Below are 16,013 nucleotides of genomic sequence, written 5' to 3'. Positions count from 1 at the left end.
TAGGAAAGAACTTATTGCCATTGGTATTCTGTCAAATGTTAACTATAAAAATAACTAGCATATTTGGAGAGTGTTTACCAATAAATATGTATATGGAAATCCATGGTTATTTTTCCTTTTATTCAAAAAATTGTTTTGTATTAGATAACTCTTCTTGTGACATCGTTGTTCTCTTAGACCCTTCTTGAGAACAAAGGGCATAGCACCAGGGCCATGTGATTCAAAGCAACTGTGAAGGAAGAGACTGTAAGGATGTGAGGAGGGGGACCATGAAGAAGAGGGACTAAGAGGAGGAGGGGAACTGTGAGGAGGATGGTGACAGACTGTAAGGAGGAGGGGGACTGTGAGGAGGATGGTGACAGACTGTGAGGAGGAGGGGGACTGTGAGGAGGATGAGGACTGTGAGGAGGAGGGGGACCGTGAAGAAGAGGGACTATGAGGAGGAGGGGGACTGTGAGGAGGATGGTGACAGACTGTGAGGAGGAGGGGGACTGTGAGGAGGAGGGAGACTGTGAGGAGGAGGGGGACTGTGAGGAGGAGGGGGACTGTGAGGAGGAGGGGGACTGTGAGGAGGAGGGGGACTGTGAGGAGGAGGGAAACTGTGAGGAGGAGGGGGACTGTGAGGAGGAGGGGGACTGTGAGGAGGATGAGGACTGTGAGGAGGAGGGGGACTGTGAGGAGAAGGGGGACTGTGAGGAGGAGGGGACTGTGAGGAGGAGGGGGACTGTTAGGAGGAGGGAGACTGTGAGGAGGAGGGGGACTGTGAGGAGGATGAGGACTGTGAGGAGGAGGGGGACTGTGAGGAGAAGGGGGACTGTGAGGAGGAGGGGGACTGTGAGGAGGAGGGGGACTGTGAGGAGGAGGGGGACTGTGAGGAGAAGGGGGACTGTGAGGAGGAGGGGACTGTGAGGAGGAGAGGGACTGTGAGGAGGAGGGGGACTGTGAGGAGGAGGGGGACTGTGAGGAGGAGGGAAACTGTGAGGAGGAGGGAGACTGTGAGGAAGAGGGGGACTGTGAGGAGGAGGGAGACTGTGAGGAGGAGGGGGACTGTGAGGAGGAGGGGGACTGTGAGGAGGAGGGGGACTGTGAGGAGAAGGGGGACTGTGAGGAGGAGGGGACTGTGAGGAGGAAGGGGACTGTGAGGAGGAGGGAGACTGTGAGGAGGAGGGGGATTGTGAGGAGGATGAGGACTGTGAGGAGGAGGGGGACTGTGAGGAGGAGGGGGACTGTGAGGAGGAGGGGGACTGTGAGGAGGAGGGAAACTGTGAGGAGGAGGGAGACTGTGAGGAAGAGGGGGACTGTGAGGAGGAGGGAGACTGTGAGGAGGAGGGGGACTGTGAGGAGAAGGGGGACTGTGAGGAGGAGGGAGACTGTGAGGAGGAGGGGGACTGTGAGGAGAAGGGGAACTGTGAGGAGGAGGGAAACTGTGAGGAGGAGGGAAACTGTGAGGAGGAGGGGGACTGTGAGGAGGAGGGGGACTGTGAGGAGGAGGGAAACTGTGAGGAGGAGGGGGACTGTGAGGAGGAGGGAAACTGTGAGGAGGAGGGGGACTGTGAGGAGAAGGGGGACTGTGAGGAGGAGGGGACTGTGAGGAGGAGGGGGACTGTGAGGAGGAGGGGGACTGTGAGGAGAAGGGGGACTGTGAGGAGAAGGGGGACTGTGAGGAGGAGGGGGACTGTGAGGAGGAGGGGACTGTGAGGAGGAGGGGGACTGTGAGGAGGAGGGGACTGTGAGGAGGAGGGGGATTGTGAGGAGGATGAGGACTGTGAGGAGGAGGGGGACTGTGAGGAGGAGGGGGAATGTGAGGAGAAGGGGGACTGTGAGGAGGAGGGAAACTGTGAGGAGGAGGGGGACTGTGAGGAGGAGGGGGACTGTGAGGAGGAGGGGGACTGTGAGGAGGAGGGGACTGTGAGGAGGAGGGAGACTGTGAGGAGGGTGGAAACTGTGAGGAGGAGGGAAACTGTGAGGAGGAGGGAAACTGTGAGGAGGAGGGGGACTGTGAGGAGGAGGGGGACTGTGAGGAGGAGGGGGACTGTGAGGAGGAGGGGGACTGTGAGGAGGAGGGGGACTGTGAGGAGGAGGGAAACTGTGAGGAGGAGGGGGACTGTGAGGAGGAGGGAAACTGTGAGGAGGAGGGGGACTGTGAGGAGGAGGGAAACTGTGAGGAGGAGGGGGACTGTGAGGAGAAGGGGGACTGTGAGGAGGAGGAGGACTGTGAGGAGGAGGGAGACTGTGAGGAGGGTGGAAACTGTGAGGAGGAGGGAAACTGTGAGGAGGAGGAGGGGGACTGTGAGGAGGAGGGGGACTGTGAGGAGGAGGGGGACTGTGAGGAGGAGGGGGACTGTGAGGGGGAGGGAGACTGTGAGGAGGAGGGGGACTGTGAGGAGGAGGGGGACTGTGAGGAGGAGGGAAACTGTGAGGAGGAGGGGGACTGTGAGGAGGAGGGAAACTGTGAGGAGGAGGGGGACTGTGAGGAGGAGGGGGACTGTGAGGAGGAGGGGGACTGTGAGGAGGAGGGAGACTGTGAGGAGGAGGGGGACTGTGAGGAGGAGGGGGACTGTGAGGAGGAGGGAAACTTTGAGGAGGAGGGGGACTGTGAGGAGGAGGGAAACTGTGAGGAGGAGGGGGACTATGAGGAGGAGGGGGACTGTGAGGAGGAGGGAGACTGTGAGGAGGAGGGAGACTGTGAGGAGGAGGGGACTGTGAGGAGAAGGGGGACTGTGAGGACGAGGGGACTGTGAGGAGAAGGGGGACTGTGAGGAGGAGGGGACTGTGAGGAGGAGGGGGACTGTGAGGAGGAGGGGGACTGTGAGGAGGAGGGGGACTGTGAGGAGAAGGGGGACTGTGAGGAGGAGGGGGACTGTGAGGAGGAGGGGGACTGTGAGGAGGAGGGGACTGTGAGGAGGAGGGGGACTGTGAGGAGGAGGGGACTGTGAGGAGGAGGGGGATTGTGAGGAGGATGAGGACTGTGAGGAGGAGGGGGACTGTGAGGAGGAGGGGGAATGTGAGGAGAAGGGGGACTGTGAGGAGGAGGGAAACTGTGAGGAGGAGGGGGACTGTGAGGAGGAGGGGGACTGTGAGGAGGAGGGAGACTGTGAGGAGGAGGGGGACTGTGAGGAGGAGGAGGACTATGAGGAGGAGGGGGACTGTGAGGAGGAGGGAGACTGTGAGGAGGAGGGAGACTGTGAGGAGGAGGGGACTGTGAGGAGAAGGGGGACTGTGAGGAGGAGGGGGACTGTGAGGAGGAGGGAAACTGTGAGGAGGAGGGGGACTGTGAGGAGAAGGGGGACTGTGAGGAGGAGGAGGACTGTGAGGAGGAGGGAGACTGTGAGGAGGGTGGAAACTGTGAGGAGGAGGGAAACTGTGAGGAGGAGGGGGACTGTGAGGAGGAGGGGGACTGTGAGGAGGAGGGGGACTGTGAGGAGGAGGGAGACTGTGAGGAGGAGGGGGACTGTGAGGAGGAGGGGGACTGTGAGGAGGAGGGAAACTTTGAGGAGGAGGGGGACTGTGAGGAGGAGGGAAACTGTGAGGAGGAGGGGGACTATGAGGAGGAGGGGGACTGTGAGGAGGAGGGAGACTGTGAGGAGGAGGGAGACTGTGAGGAGGAGGGGACTGTGAGGAGAAGGGGGACTGTGAGGACGAGGGGACTGTGAGGAGGAGTGGACTGTGAGGAGGAGGGGACTGTGAGGAGGAGGGGACTGTGAGGAGGAGGGGACTGTGAGGAGGAGGGAGACTGTGAGGAGGAGGGGGACTGTGAGGAGGAGGGGACTGTGAGGAGGAGGGAGACTGTGAGGAGGAGGGAGACTGTGAGGAGGAGGGGACTGTGAGGAGAAGGGGGACTGTGAGGAGGAGGGGACTGTGAGGAGGAGGGGACTGTGAGGAGGAGGGGGACTGTGAGGAGGAGGGGGACTGTGAGGAGAAGGGAGACTGTGAGGAGGAGGGACTGTGAGGAGGAGGGGGATTGTGAGGAGGAGGGGGACTGTGAGGAGGAGGGAAACTGTGAGGAGGAGGGGGACTGTGAGGAGGAGGGAAACTGTGAGGAGGAGGGGGACTGTGAGGAGGAGGGGGACTGTGAGGAGGAGGGAGACTGTGAGGAGGAGGGGGACTGTGAGGAGGAGGGGGACTGTGAGGAGGAGGGAGACTGTGAGGAGGAGGGGGACTGTGAGGAGGAGGGGGACTGTGAGGAGGAGGGAGACTGTGAGGAGGAGGGGGACTGTGAGGAGGAGGGGGACTGTGAGGAGGAGGGAGACTGTGAGGAGGAGGGGGACTGTGAGGAGGAGGGGGACTGTGAGGAGGAGGGGGACTGTGAGGAGGAGGGGGACTGTGAGGAGGAGGGGGACTGTGAGGAGGAGGGAGACTGTGAGGAGGAGGGGGACTGTGAGGAGGAGGGGGACTGTGAGGAGGAGGGGGACTGTGAGGAGGAGGGAGACTGTGAGGAGGAGGGAGACTGTGAGGAGGAGGGGACTGTGAGGAGAAGGGGGACTGTGAGGAGGAGGGGACTGTGAGGAGGAGGGGACTGTGAGGAGGAGGGGACTGTGAGGAGGAGGGAGACTGTGAGGAGGAGGGGACTGTGAGGAGGAGGGGACTGTGAGGAGGAGGGAGACTGTGAGGAGGAGGGGGACTGTGAGGAGGAGGGGACTGTGAGGAGGAGGGGACTGTGAGGAGGAGGGAGACTGTGAGGAGGAGGGGGACTGTGAGGAGGAGGGGACTGTGAGGAGGAGGGGGACTGTGAGGAGGAGGGGGACTGTGAGGAGAAGGGGGACTGTGAGGAGGAAGGGACTGTGAGGAGGAGGGGGACTGTGAGGAGGAGGGAGACTGTGAGGAGGAGGGAGACTGTGAGGAGGAGGGAGACTGTGAGGAGGAGGGGACTGTGAGGAAGAGGGGGACTATGAAGAGGAGGGGGACTGTGAGGAGGAGGGAAACTGTGAGGAGGAGGGGGACTGTGAGGAGGAGGGGGACTGTGAGGAGGAGGGGGACTGTGAGGAGGAGGGAAACTGTGAGGAGGAGGGGGACTGTGAGGAGGAGGGAGACTGTGAGGAGGAGGGAGACTGTGAGGAGGAGGGGACTGTGAGGAAGAGGGGGACTGTGAGGAGGAGGGAAACTGTGAGGAGGAGGGGGACTGTGAGGAGGAGGGAGACTGTGAGTAGGAGGGGGACTGTGAGGAGGAGGGAAACTGTGAGGAGGAGGGGGACTGTGAGGAGGAGGGAGACTGTGAGGAGGAGGGAGACTGTGAGGAGGAGGGAAACTGTGAGGAGGAGGGGGACTGTGAGGAGGAGGGGGACTGTGAGGAGGAGGGGGACTGTGAGGAGGAGGGAGACTGTGAGGAGGAGGGGACTGTGAGGAGGAGGGGGACTGTGAGGAGGAGGGGGACTGTGAGGAGGATGGTGACAGACTGTGAGGAGGAGGGGGACTGTGAGGAGGAGGGGGACTGTGAGGAGGAGGGGACTGTGAGGAGGAGGGGGACTATGAAGAGGAGGGGGACTGTGAGGAGGAGGGAGACTGTGAGGAGGAGGGAGACTGTGAGGAGGAGGGGACTGTGAGGAAGAGGGGGACTATGAAGAGGAGGGGGACTGTGAGGAGGAGGGGGACTGTGAGGAGGAGGGAGACTGTGAGGAGGAGGGGGACTGTGAGGAGGAAGGGGACTGTGAGGAGGAGGGAGACTGTGAGGAGGAGGGGGACTGTGAGGAGGAGGGGGACTGTGAGGAGGAAGGAGACTGTGAGGAGGAGGGGGACTGTGAGGAGGATAAGAACTGTGAGGAGGAGGAGGACTGTGAGGAGGGGCCTATGAGGAGGATGGGGACTGCTAGGAGGAGGAGGAGGAGGAGGAGGAGGAGGAGGAGGAGGAGGAGGAGGAGAGCACACAGATGCATTTTCCTGGGCTCTGAGTCATTGAAAAGCGTTTCTGTATCTGTCTGCAGTGTGATTTCGTTCCTCCCAGAAGAGCTTGTCTTTGTAAAGATCTGATGCAGCAACTAGTCCTAAAACACTCCCAGACCTTCAAGGAGCCACTTGCATTCCATCCATTCCCCTGTACTTAGTGCTGACAGGCTTAGAAACCTGTCACAGGTTCCTGGTAACGCCTAGTAACCCAGAATATAACAGAATGTTACCAGGAGTATATCATACCCTCTTCTGTTTAATAAACCTGTCTGTAGAATGCTCAGGACCAGTGGCACTAGGCTGAGATAATTATATTTGAATCAATAGATCCTCAATTCGTATGTCAGCCTCTATACAAGTTTTCTCTTTCTTAATATGCCTTATACACTCCAACGCAGCCATCTTTTCTTGGTTATTATAATTACTCAACCATGTCCCCAAGTCATTCTTATCAGTCATCACTTTAGGAAACATTACCAATACCATTCCAAGGATTCATGAAAGAAGGATAAAAAGAGTCAATATTTCAGTATATTTCAAAGATAAATCTGAGACAGAATAAGAACAATTCAAAATGGGTATATTTCTTCTGTCTGTTACATTCTGGCTTATTGGCTAATCTTGCTTTGACAGAGACCTGTGTCAGGGCTCTGGCTGCTTCCTCTCAGAAACTAGGCCAGGTCGGTACTAACATCCAAAAGAAAAGGTTTCCTAAACAGACAGTGAGTTGTAAGTAATTTGAAGGATTTGAGATGGAGGAGATGGGAGCTCTGTGTGGGCATCTGGCAACCAGGTTCTCCCAAATGAAGTGCGTGCTTAGACACCCCTCCTCTTTGCTGGGCCTACACCAGGCGAAGGCTGTCTTTGAAGTGGTCCGTGGGATGCGATGAGGAGGAACAAGATAGCCAAACACAGACAGCTAGCTGCTGGAAAGAGAGGGTCAAGCACAGGCTTCTGCAAATATATGCTGTAACCACAAAAATATTTTCACAAGTACTTTCCATACAAAATCATAGGAGCCCCATGATAAAGTTCTAGTTGATGGGAAGGTTTGGAGGAGAAGTAGGTGGGGCAGGAAGAGGTGTAGGAGTTCAGGTACAGGGAGAAAAAAGCAATCAACATTTTCATTGGCCCATTGCCAAATCATTTGAGAATCACTACACTCACAAAATATTTTTCAAATTGAAAAAAAAATGATTCTCCTGTTTCTTTCTAAATTCTTCAGTTGAGCTGTCAGGGAAAGGTTTAACCACAAAATTGATTTAGCAAACATTCATCATCCCTATAAAAGACTTTAGCAGGAATAAGCTTGAAAATGATGCATTTAGAAATTTTCACGGTCTGTAACAAAATGAAGTTCAGACATACAAGGGAACTTTCCCTTTCCTATTTTTATCTGATCATGAGTATTAATCTTTTATTTCAAATAATGAAACAACTTGATTTATACCCAGGATGTATCTTCCCTGAAGGTCATATCATATATCCAAAGCTAAATACAGACCTTTTTTTTTCTTTTTAATGTGGTAGTTGAAACTCCTTCTGTAATTGCTGTAATTTTATGATCCTGATTACAAACTTAGACCTGTTAAGATCAAAGGGGCATTTACAGGGTAGTAAAGGAGGCACAGGCCCTGAGATCACTCTCTGACCTCTGTCCCCTGAGCTACACTGCACAGACCTTCCTCTTTGATGACACAGCTCAAGAAGCCACACTCTGTTTCTGTCACATATTACATGATGCTACCATCACAACTGCATAGACTTTCCTCTCTCACCTTCAACCCATGTCCCATCTGATCACACTCAGTCTGACCCATGCTAAGCATTGGATAAGGACATTTTCTGTCACCTCTAAATTTGGGACCTATTTAATTAAGTGTCAAAAGAGAGATAAGTAGGAGATGTACATTGTAAGAACATACTACATTCTATTTCAAAAAATAAACAGCATACAGGCCCCTGAGAAGAAAATATATACAATTTGGGCCTAGATAGATGGCTCAGCAGTGCTCTCTCGAAGAGGACCAGGTTCAATTTCCAGCATCAATATTGCTGCTCACAACCATCTGTATTTCCAGTTCCAGGGGATCTGAGGCTCTCTTCTGGACACAAGGCAGACAAGTAACACACACATACACACACACACACACACACACATACACACATACACACATACACACATACATACATACATACATACATACATACATACATACATACATACATAAATACATACAGGCAAAACATTCATACACATTAAAAATAAAGACAAAATATATCTGATTCACTTAGGAACTGGACTAAGGACTTGGTGAGGCAATGTGAATTACCAGTTGGACCTTCAGACTCCTATGCAAACACAGAAACTCAGGATTATGTCCAGAATCGTTTGAGCCTCTGACCATTTTTGTTTCTTCATCTTACCACAACCTCACTCTGAGGCCTGTGCACTTGACACTGAGCTATGTACAATCCCAAGTAAGAGGCACACATCCATGATTAGGGAACATTGAACTTCAGCTCCTAGGGCTCAGCGTATAACAGCGTATTCTCTTTCTGGTCAGCTTTTCTGCCCCATCACCTAGCCTGGGCACTTCTCAATCCTCACAAAACCCATTTGCAACAATTCTTAGAGATGATGGAGCCCTTCCACACCAGCTGTAATCATCCATCCACCCATCCATCTACCCATCCATCCACCCATCCATCCACCCATCCATCCACCACCCATCCATCCAACCATCCATCCATCTATCCATCCACCCACCCATCCACTCATCCACTCATCCATCTACCCATCCATCCATCCATCCATCCATCCATCATTCATCCATTCAAGGCTATATATGTGCTTGTTCCAAGTGGCCATGAAGGACCTGTGAAGACTTCCTCTTTGTCCCACATTACTCTTGGAATGTGGGAGCAGAAAGCTGAATTATGCTTTCCAGATCACGTTATGCCTCATCTCTGGTTTAAGCCTTTCAGGTATTTACACATTTACCTTTCGGGTCCTTGCCTGTTCCCAGCTCTACTTACTTTGTATGCAGCCACTCTTTATCTTTAATAAATTTGGTTTCACTTAATAGTTTAGTAAAATGTAGATATATTGAATACATTATTTAAAATTTTATATAAATATGCTATTCTTAATTTCTCATTGTTTTTTACTTTATCAAATACTGTGTATTTAAACTAATATGCTATATTTTATTTTGAATATTTAATCATGCACCATTTACTTTTTAAGCTGACAATGTGAAACACTCACCATGTGTCAAGTACCATTCCAGGGGGTGAGGATGCTGAGATTAATAAGGCAATATGCAACCTCTGAGAATGTAGAGCTCTGCAGGATTAAAGCCTGATGCAGATGAATGAGGCTGGATAAGCCTTATGTTTTGTTGTTAAGCCTTGGTTTGCATTAAAATAACAGAATCAGAGCTTAATTGACGGTATTTTAATAACAAGATGATAATGGCTTCTTTTAATTAAGGATGTACACACTGGGACTTTCTTCAGGCCTATGGTACAGATAAGAGGACTGTGAGGCTGAGATGTCTTTCTGAGCTTAAGCTGAAGAACAGCCTCACTAGGATAAATACTCTGAACAATTAATTCATGTGAAAATTCCACAGCAAATCATCCAATTTTCTGCCTGAAAACATGTTGGAAACAATGCATTTTTCAGATGTTTTCTGCTAGATTGCTGTTTTCATCGGAGCCTGTTTACATTCCCCCATCACTGTAACATGGTCTCTAAAACAGTAGTCACATAGTGAGATCACCGCCAGAACTGGGGAGGCTTTCAGACTAGATAACAAATATGCTATGTTACCTCCTCATAAGCTCCCCGCCATGTGGTCTATCCAGGGAGGGAAGTCTTATCATCCAGACCTTAGTGTGATGCACTCCCCTGTGCTTCCCCCTAATTCTTCAGGCCCAGCTTTAAAATGCTTTATAACGATAAAGCCTTCTCTGACCTTGGCAGGGAAAGTGGGTGTTGTTCATTCTCTCTAATAAGCCTATGCTTCTCTTTCTTAAGAACCACCATCACTTTTCATTACATGATAACTCTGTTGCTTATTTCAAGACTTCTTCTCCAAATCCATTACAAACTGCAGAAATCAGAGGCTGCCTTAGTCAGGGTTTCTACTGCTGTGAAGAGACACCATGACTATGGAAACTCTTACAAAGGAAAACATTTCACTGAGGTGACAGCTTACAGTTTCAGAGGTTTAGTCCATTATCATCATGATGGAACATGGCAGCACACAGGCAGACATGGTGCCACAGGAGGGGCTGAGAGTTCTACATCTTGATCTACAGGCAACAGGAAGTGAACTGTGTCTACACTGAGCATAGCTTGAGCATAGGAGACCTCAAAGCAACCCCCACAGTGACACACTTCCTCCAAGAAGGCCATACTCCAGCAATAATACACCTCCTAATAGCACCACTCCCTATGAGCTTATGGGGGCAAATTACATTCAAACTACCACAGAGGCCATGTGCCTGGGACATCACTAACTACTAACTAACCAGCACAGTGCTCAGCACATGCTGTCGTGGTAGAATCTTGAGTGAACAGATTGGAACATGTGGTTACCGTCTGCATTCCAGCTCTGATAAAAGTTCTCTTCAGAAACTTCAGGACTCTTCACATGTCCTTAGGCAATCAGTCTCCCCTAACCAAAACAATACAGTACAAAATTGTGTTAACTGATCTTTCCCAGAAGTACCCTGGGAGACTTGTATTATAAATGACATTCTTAGTTGGGCATGGTAGAATATGAGCTTAGTCCCAGAATTAACTAGGCCAGTTAAACTAATATTTCAAAACAGAATTTAAAAATGCTTTAGTCTCTTCAGCATCAGAACAGAGAGAGAACACAGGCATCAGAAGACTGAGCTGTGGCTTGTTGCTGTGGTCTGGCACTGGCAATGGTGGTTCTTCTTGCAATTGTCCAACAGATTCATGGACTATAGGCAATGGATTGGATGGATGGCCAGGGACTTGAAAAGAACATGATGGGAAAATTGGTAAGAAATACATCTTGGAAAGAAGTATGTGGATGGATCTCTCTAAATAGGTGAAGGATGTGAAGATACTTGTGTCCTATGTCAAAGCTCATCAAAAGGTGACTTCAGCTGAAGAAGAGTTCAATAATCAAGTAGAGAGGATGACCAGTTCTGTGGACAGTCAGCCTCATTCCCCAGCCATTCCTATCATTGCCCAGTGGGCGCATGAACAAAGTGGCCATGGTGGCAGAGATGGGGGTAATGCATGGACTCAACAAATGGACTTCCGCTCACTGGAATGACCTGGCTACAGCTGCTGCTGTGTGCCAGATCTGCCAACAGCAGAGACCAACACTGAACTCCAGATATGGCACCATTCCCTGGGGTGACCAGCCAGTGACATGTTGGCAAGTTGACTACATTGGACCACTTCCTCTGTAGAAAGGACAATTCTTTGTTTTTACTCCAGTAGACAATTTATTCTGGTTGTGGATTTGCCTTTACTACACATAATGCTTCCACCAAAACCACCATCTGTGGACTTACAGAATGGCTTATCCACCACCATGGTATTCTACACCATATTACTTTTGACCAAGGAACTCATTTTACAGCCAGATAAGTCTGTCGTGGAATCCATTGGTCTTCCCACATTCCCCACCATCCTGAAACAGCTTGTCTGACACAAAAATAGAGGGGTCTTTTGAACACACAGTTATAGTGCTTATTCATTGGCAGGAGCCTAGAGGGCTGGGGCATGGTTCTCCAGGAGGTGGTATATACCTTGAATCAGCATTCAGTATAAGGTATGCTTTCTCCCATAGCCAGGATCCATGGAGCCAGGAATCAAGGGGTGAAAAAAGAAATATTTCCACTCATTATCACCCTTAGTGTCACACTAGGAAAATTTTTCCTTCCTGTTCCCACAACCTTAAGTTAGGCTGGCCTGGAAGTTTTGATTCTAGAGTGGGAAGTGGTACTGCTAACATTCCACTAAATGGGAAGTTCAGACTTTTCCTTCTACCTGGCCACTTCTAATGCCTGAAAGTCAACAGATTGAGAAAGGAATAACAGTGTTAGCAGAGGTGTTGATCCAGGGGAGATATGGCTGCTTCTGAATAAAGGAGGAAATACAGAGTGGGTAGTGGTGGGGGTTAGTTATAAATACCAGCTAAGGTCATGTGATCAGTTGCAGACCAAGAATTACAATTGACATAAGTGTTTCTGTCATATTTTGGTAAGAATGTATATGTACAGATATTTGTGTTTTCTTTCTTCCAATTTCTTCATCAAGTAATATAACATCAATTAAGAAAATACCAGTGTTTATCATATTTAAGTTTGAGATACTAAAAGAATATCCCTCAAGGAATTTGCCACCTATTCTAAAATTTGTAATATATTTGTGGTTCTACAAGGGACAGTTATATCATGTTAAGTGTCATTATGGCCTGGTTATTGTTTTCAATTGGAAATTAAACATGACATAAGGAAACATGATTATGGGTCAGGTTGACAAGGGGTAGACTTGGATTGGCAATTCTTGGTTGTCAACTTGAATACATCTGGAATTAACTAAAACCCAAGTGGCTAGGTACACCTGTGAGGAACTTTTCTTCATTAAATCATTTGAAATGAAAAGACTCATCCCTCTTTTTTATTGAAAATAGATTTTTTTCTCACATAATACATCCTGATTACAGTTTCCCCTCCCTCTACTCCTCCCACTTCCTCCCCACCTCCCCTTCCAGTCAGATCTACTCCCTTTTTGTGTCTCATTGGAAAACAAACAGGCTTCTAAGGGATGATAATAAATCAAAAGCTAACACATTTGAATTGAATAAAACAAACAGAAAGAAAAGAGCCTAAGAGAAAGCACAAGAAACAGACCCACTCATTCACACACTCAGGAATCCTATAAAAACACTAAACTGAAAAACATAATATATACATAAAGGACCTGGTGACCCATGTAGGCTTATATATGCTGCTCCAGTCTCTAAGTTCATTTGACCATTGATTCTGCTGATTTTGAGGGCCTTGTTTTCTTGGTGTTCCCCATCCCCTCTGGCTCTTATACTCTATCTGCCTCCTCTTCCACAGGGTTTCTGGCACCCTCAGAGCAGGGATTTTATGAAGATATCCCATTTAAGCCTAAGTGTTCCAAGGTACCACACTCTCTGTATAATGTAATTCGGGTCTCTATATTTTTGATGAAGGAGGAAGCTTCTTTGATGATAGCTGAGCAAGGCACTGATCTATGAGTATGGCAGAATGGGAAGACTCACTTTTAATTGAGTTGTTTTGAGGTGGGAAGATGTTAGTCACTGTTCTATTGCTGTAAAAAGACAACATGACCAAGGTAACTTCAATGAAAGAAAGTATTTAATTAGGGCTTGCTTATAGTTTCAGAGGTTTAGTCCATTATCATCATGGCAGGGAGCATGGCTGCAGGCAGGCATGATATTGGTGAAATATATCTTGATTCACAAGCAGAAAGAGACACTGGGCCTGGCTTGGGCTTTTGAAACCTCAAAGTCCACTCCCAGAGACACACTTCCTCCATCAAGGCCAAACCACTCCAGCAAAGCCACATCTCCTAAGCCTTCTAATCTTTTCAAATAGTTTCACTTCCTGGGGACTAAGCATTCGAACATATAAGCCTATTGGGACCATTCCTATTCAAACCACCATAGAAGATGCACCTTTATTTAATCTGGGTCCTACCTTATGCTGGCAGCCTATGGACGTGGACGAAGGAAGCTTTTGCTCTTTCTTTGCCTGCTTGCTTTCACTGGCAATTTCATTCCTTCAATGGCATTGAAGCCTACTTCTTTGTCATTCCAGAAAATACAGAAGACCAGATGAGACATCTAGCCAAATCCACCCCCACCCCCATATATAATTTCTGTTCCTCTAGAGAACACTGACAGTTACCACTATTCTGTTCTGATATTTCAACCCATGTATTTAGTTTTATGTATGAACTTAAATACATTAATTTACTATAGGGCCTGTGTGTCTATCTAAAAGTGGGAGGGGGGATACTGTACAGGAAGAGAGCATGAAAGAGCCTTTTACCTGCAATGAACTCCAGGAAGATGGGCAGCTAAACTGGTACTACCTTCCTCAAGCCAGAAGTCAGACAGATGACTTGTGGGCATGTTTTGTGTGATGTGTTGGTAGGGGGACTAGTCAACTTCATTTTCTTTCTCGAAGTATGAAAACAGAACCTAGAACTTTCCGATAGAGGTCTGATGCTGAGCAGTATTGCCACGTCATCACATCCCACCTCTAATGCTTTGTTTCCTTGTGGTGCTCCTGGCCATTTGTCATTCTCTCTCTGCTTCAGGAGACTGGAGGCCAACAGTCTTACTATTGCATTTGAACAAAAAAAAATGGCCTTATAGTTCAACCCTTTGCCTTCTCTTTCTTGGCAGTGAGCTCAGCAGACACACACACACACACACACACACACACACACACACACACACACACACACACACACACTTGGTTTATAGGCTCCCTACTGGCACATCCAGATTCTATTGCCAGAGGGCCAGTCGTGGTGACTGGGGTCTCATATCCAACATCCAACACAGCCACTGGTGCCTCATCTGGATATTCTTTCCTTGTGCTGCCCCCAGCCACACTGACTTGGTCTCATTTTTGAAACCAACCAAACCACGTAGAATGGCATAGTAAATCTGTCACTCTGCCCTGTTCCTTCTTGGTATAAGCCCTCTAAGAGAAGCTAGCTACCTGCATCCTGAAGAGACTCAAACAGTCCCATGCAAAGAAACTGAAGCAGCTCCGACCATCATCATCCTCACCTTGTCGGTAATATGTTACCTACTTTTTATTATTTACAGTGGCTGCCCCCTTAAGCAACTGTTGTCCTAATCAGAGACTGCAAGTCTGATGTTACCAGCAGCAGTTGGGCTGCAAGGGCCACAGCCTGAGGGAATCCTGTCAAAGCTATTACGGGAAACTTAATCCAGATCTCTATTTCTCTAAAGAACTCATGATTGAATGGTTGAGGTGGAATTCTGCCCACTCAGACAGGCTGAATAGCAAGCTGCTAACCTTCTCCCTTTGCTGGCATCTTCCGGAAAACCCAGGCGTCCTTCTGCTCAGTATCCACTTAGGAACCCCAGCTACATGTGGTTCCTCCCTACCACTTCCTGCCAGCTGCTTGCTGACTCAGCCTCCTGCTTGCAGGTTAATTTTATTTAATCAAACAAATGTAACACATCTTTGCATCGTTAACAAAAGCAGTAGGAAAAAAATGAAACACACTTTAAAATAATATTACACAACAGTAACTGAACCATTGAGAACAAAACTCCATCCTCACCTAGTTTCAGATGAAGCCCAGGCCAATATCCTCACAAAAGCCTTATCGGAGTACTTGGAACAGTATCCATTATGCCACCCATCCCAGGAGACCCTGAGCCAACCATCCACATGCCACACCTCCCAGGAGACCTGGAATCAGGCCAGCCACTGTGGGAGACCCTGAACCAGATCTCCTATTACACTGGATGCCTGACCTGGAGAATCTGTATGTCTTAAGTTCACACTGTCCTTTGAAGCCAAATCTTTAAGTAATTCACACTTAGATGTAGATACTTCATTCAAGTCATTAAATGCTACTAAATCATGCCTGCTCACACCTGCTGCACCACCAGCCTCATGTGCCCCAGGTGAAATTCCATCCTGCAAATGCTGAATCTTTGTATTTTTTGTCATCACTGTGAACTTGGACAGGGAAGCTTTCCAGTTACGGCCCCTCGAAAGTACTGTACTGTACTCTGCCTCCCTTCCCCCACTCAACAAGTAATAATAGCTGTGAAATTCCAAGGACCATTCATACATTTTGAACACTGAAGGATAAAAAAGCCTTTTGTATTGACGATCAAGTTTCAAGAGTCTCGTTAAAAAGTCACAACCATTAATACTGTTGAGTATTATCACCGGGAGGCAAATCTTGATAAGTTAGTTCATGGAAGCCAGATTGGAAGAGCTCATCTTGGACAGGATGATCCAGGGTCTAGCTAAAATCTCCTCCCATGGACACTGTTCATATGAAAACCCAGCCCATGTTATGT

At 49.0% G+C, this 16,013-nt stretch overlaps 1 protein-coding gene across 1 annotated transcript; it reads right to left on the bottom strand.

Moving 5' to 3' along the window:
- Positions 1–2,007: 2,007 nt before the first annotated feature.
- On the bottom strand, positions 2,008–2,640 carry LOC131913505 (uncharacterized; the record flags this gene model as incomplete). Its single annotated transcript, XM_059266168.1, has 1 exon — positions 2,008–2,640. A coding segment is annotated over one exon (633 nt), but the record flags the coding sequence as incomplete, so codon positions are not given.
- Between the last annotated feature and the right edge of the window lie 13,373 nt (positions 2,641–16,013).

The sequence above is a fragment of the Peromyscus eremicus genome, chromosome 6 (assembly GCF_949786415.1).
Source record: "Peromyscus eremicus chromosome 6, PerEre_H2_v1, whole genome shotgun sequence".
In the NCBI taxonomy this organism is placed as follows: Eukaryota; Metazoa; Chordata; class Mammalia; order Rodentia; family Cricetidae; genus Peromyscus; species Peromyscus eremicus.
Note: the sequence above shows the minus strand (reverse complement) of the source record. Positions and strands in the feature narration are given on the sequence as shown.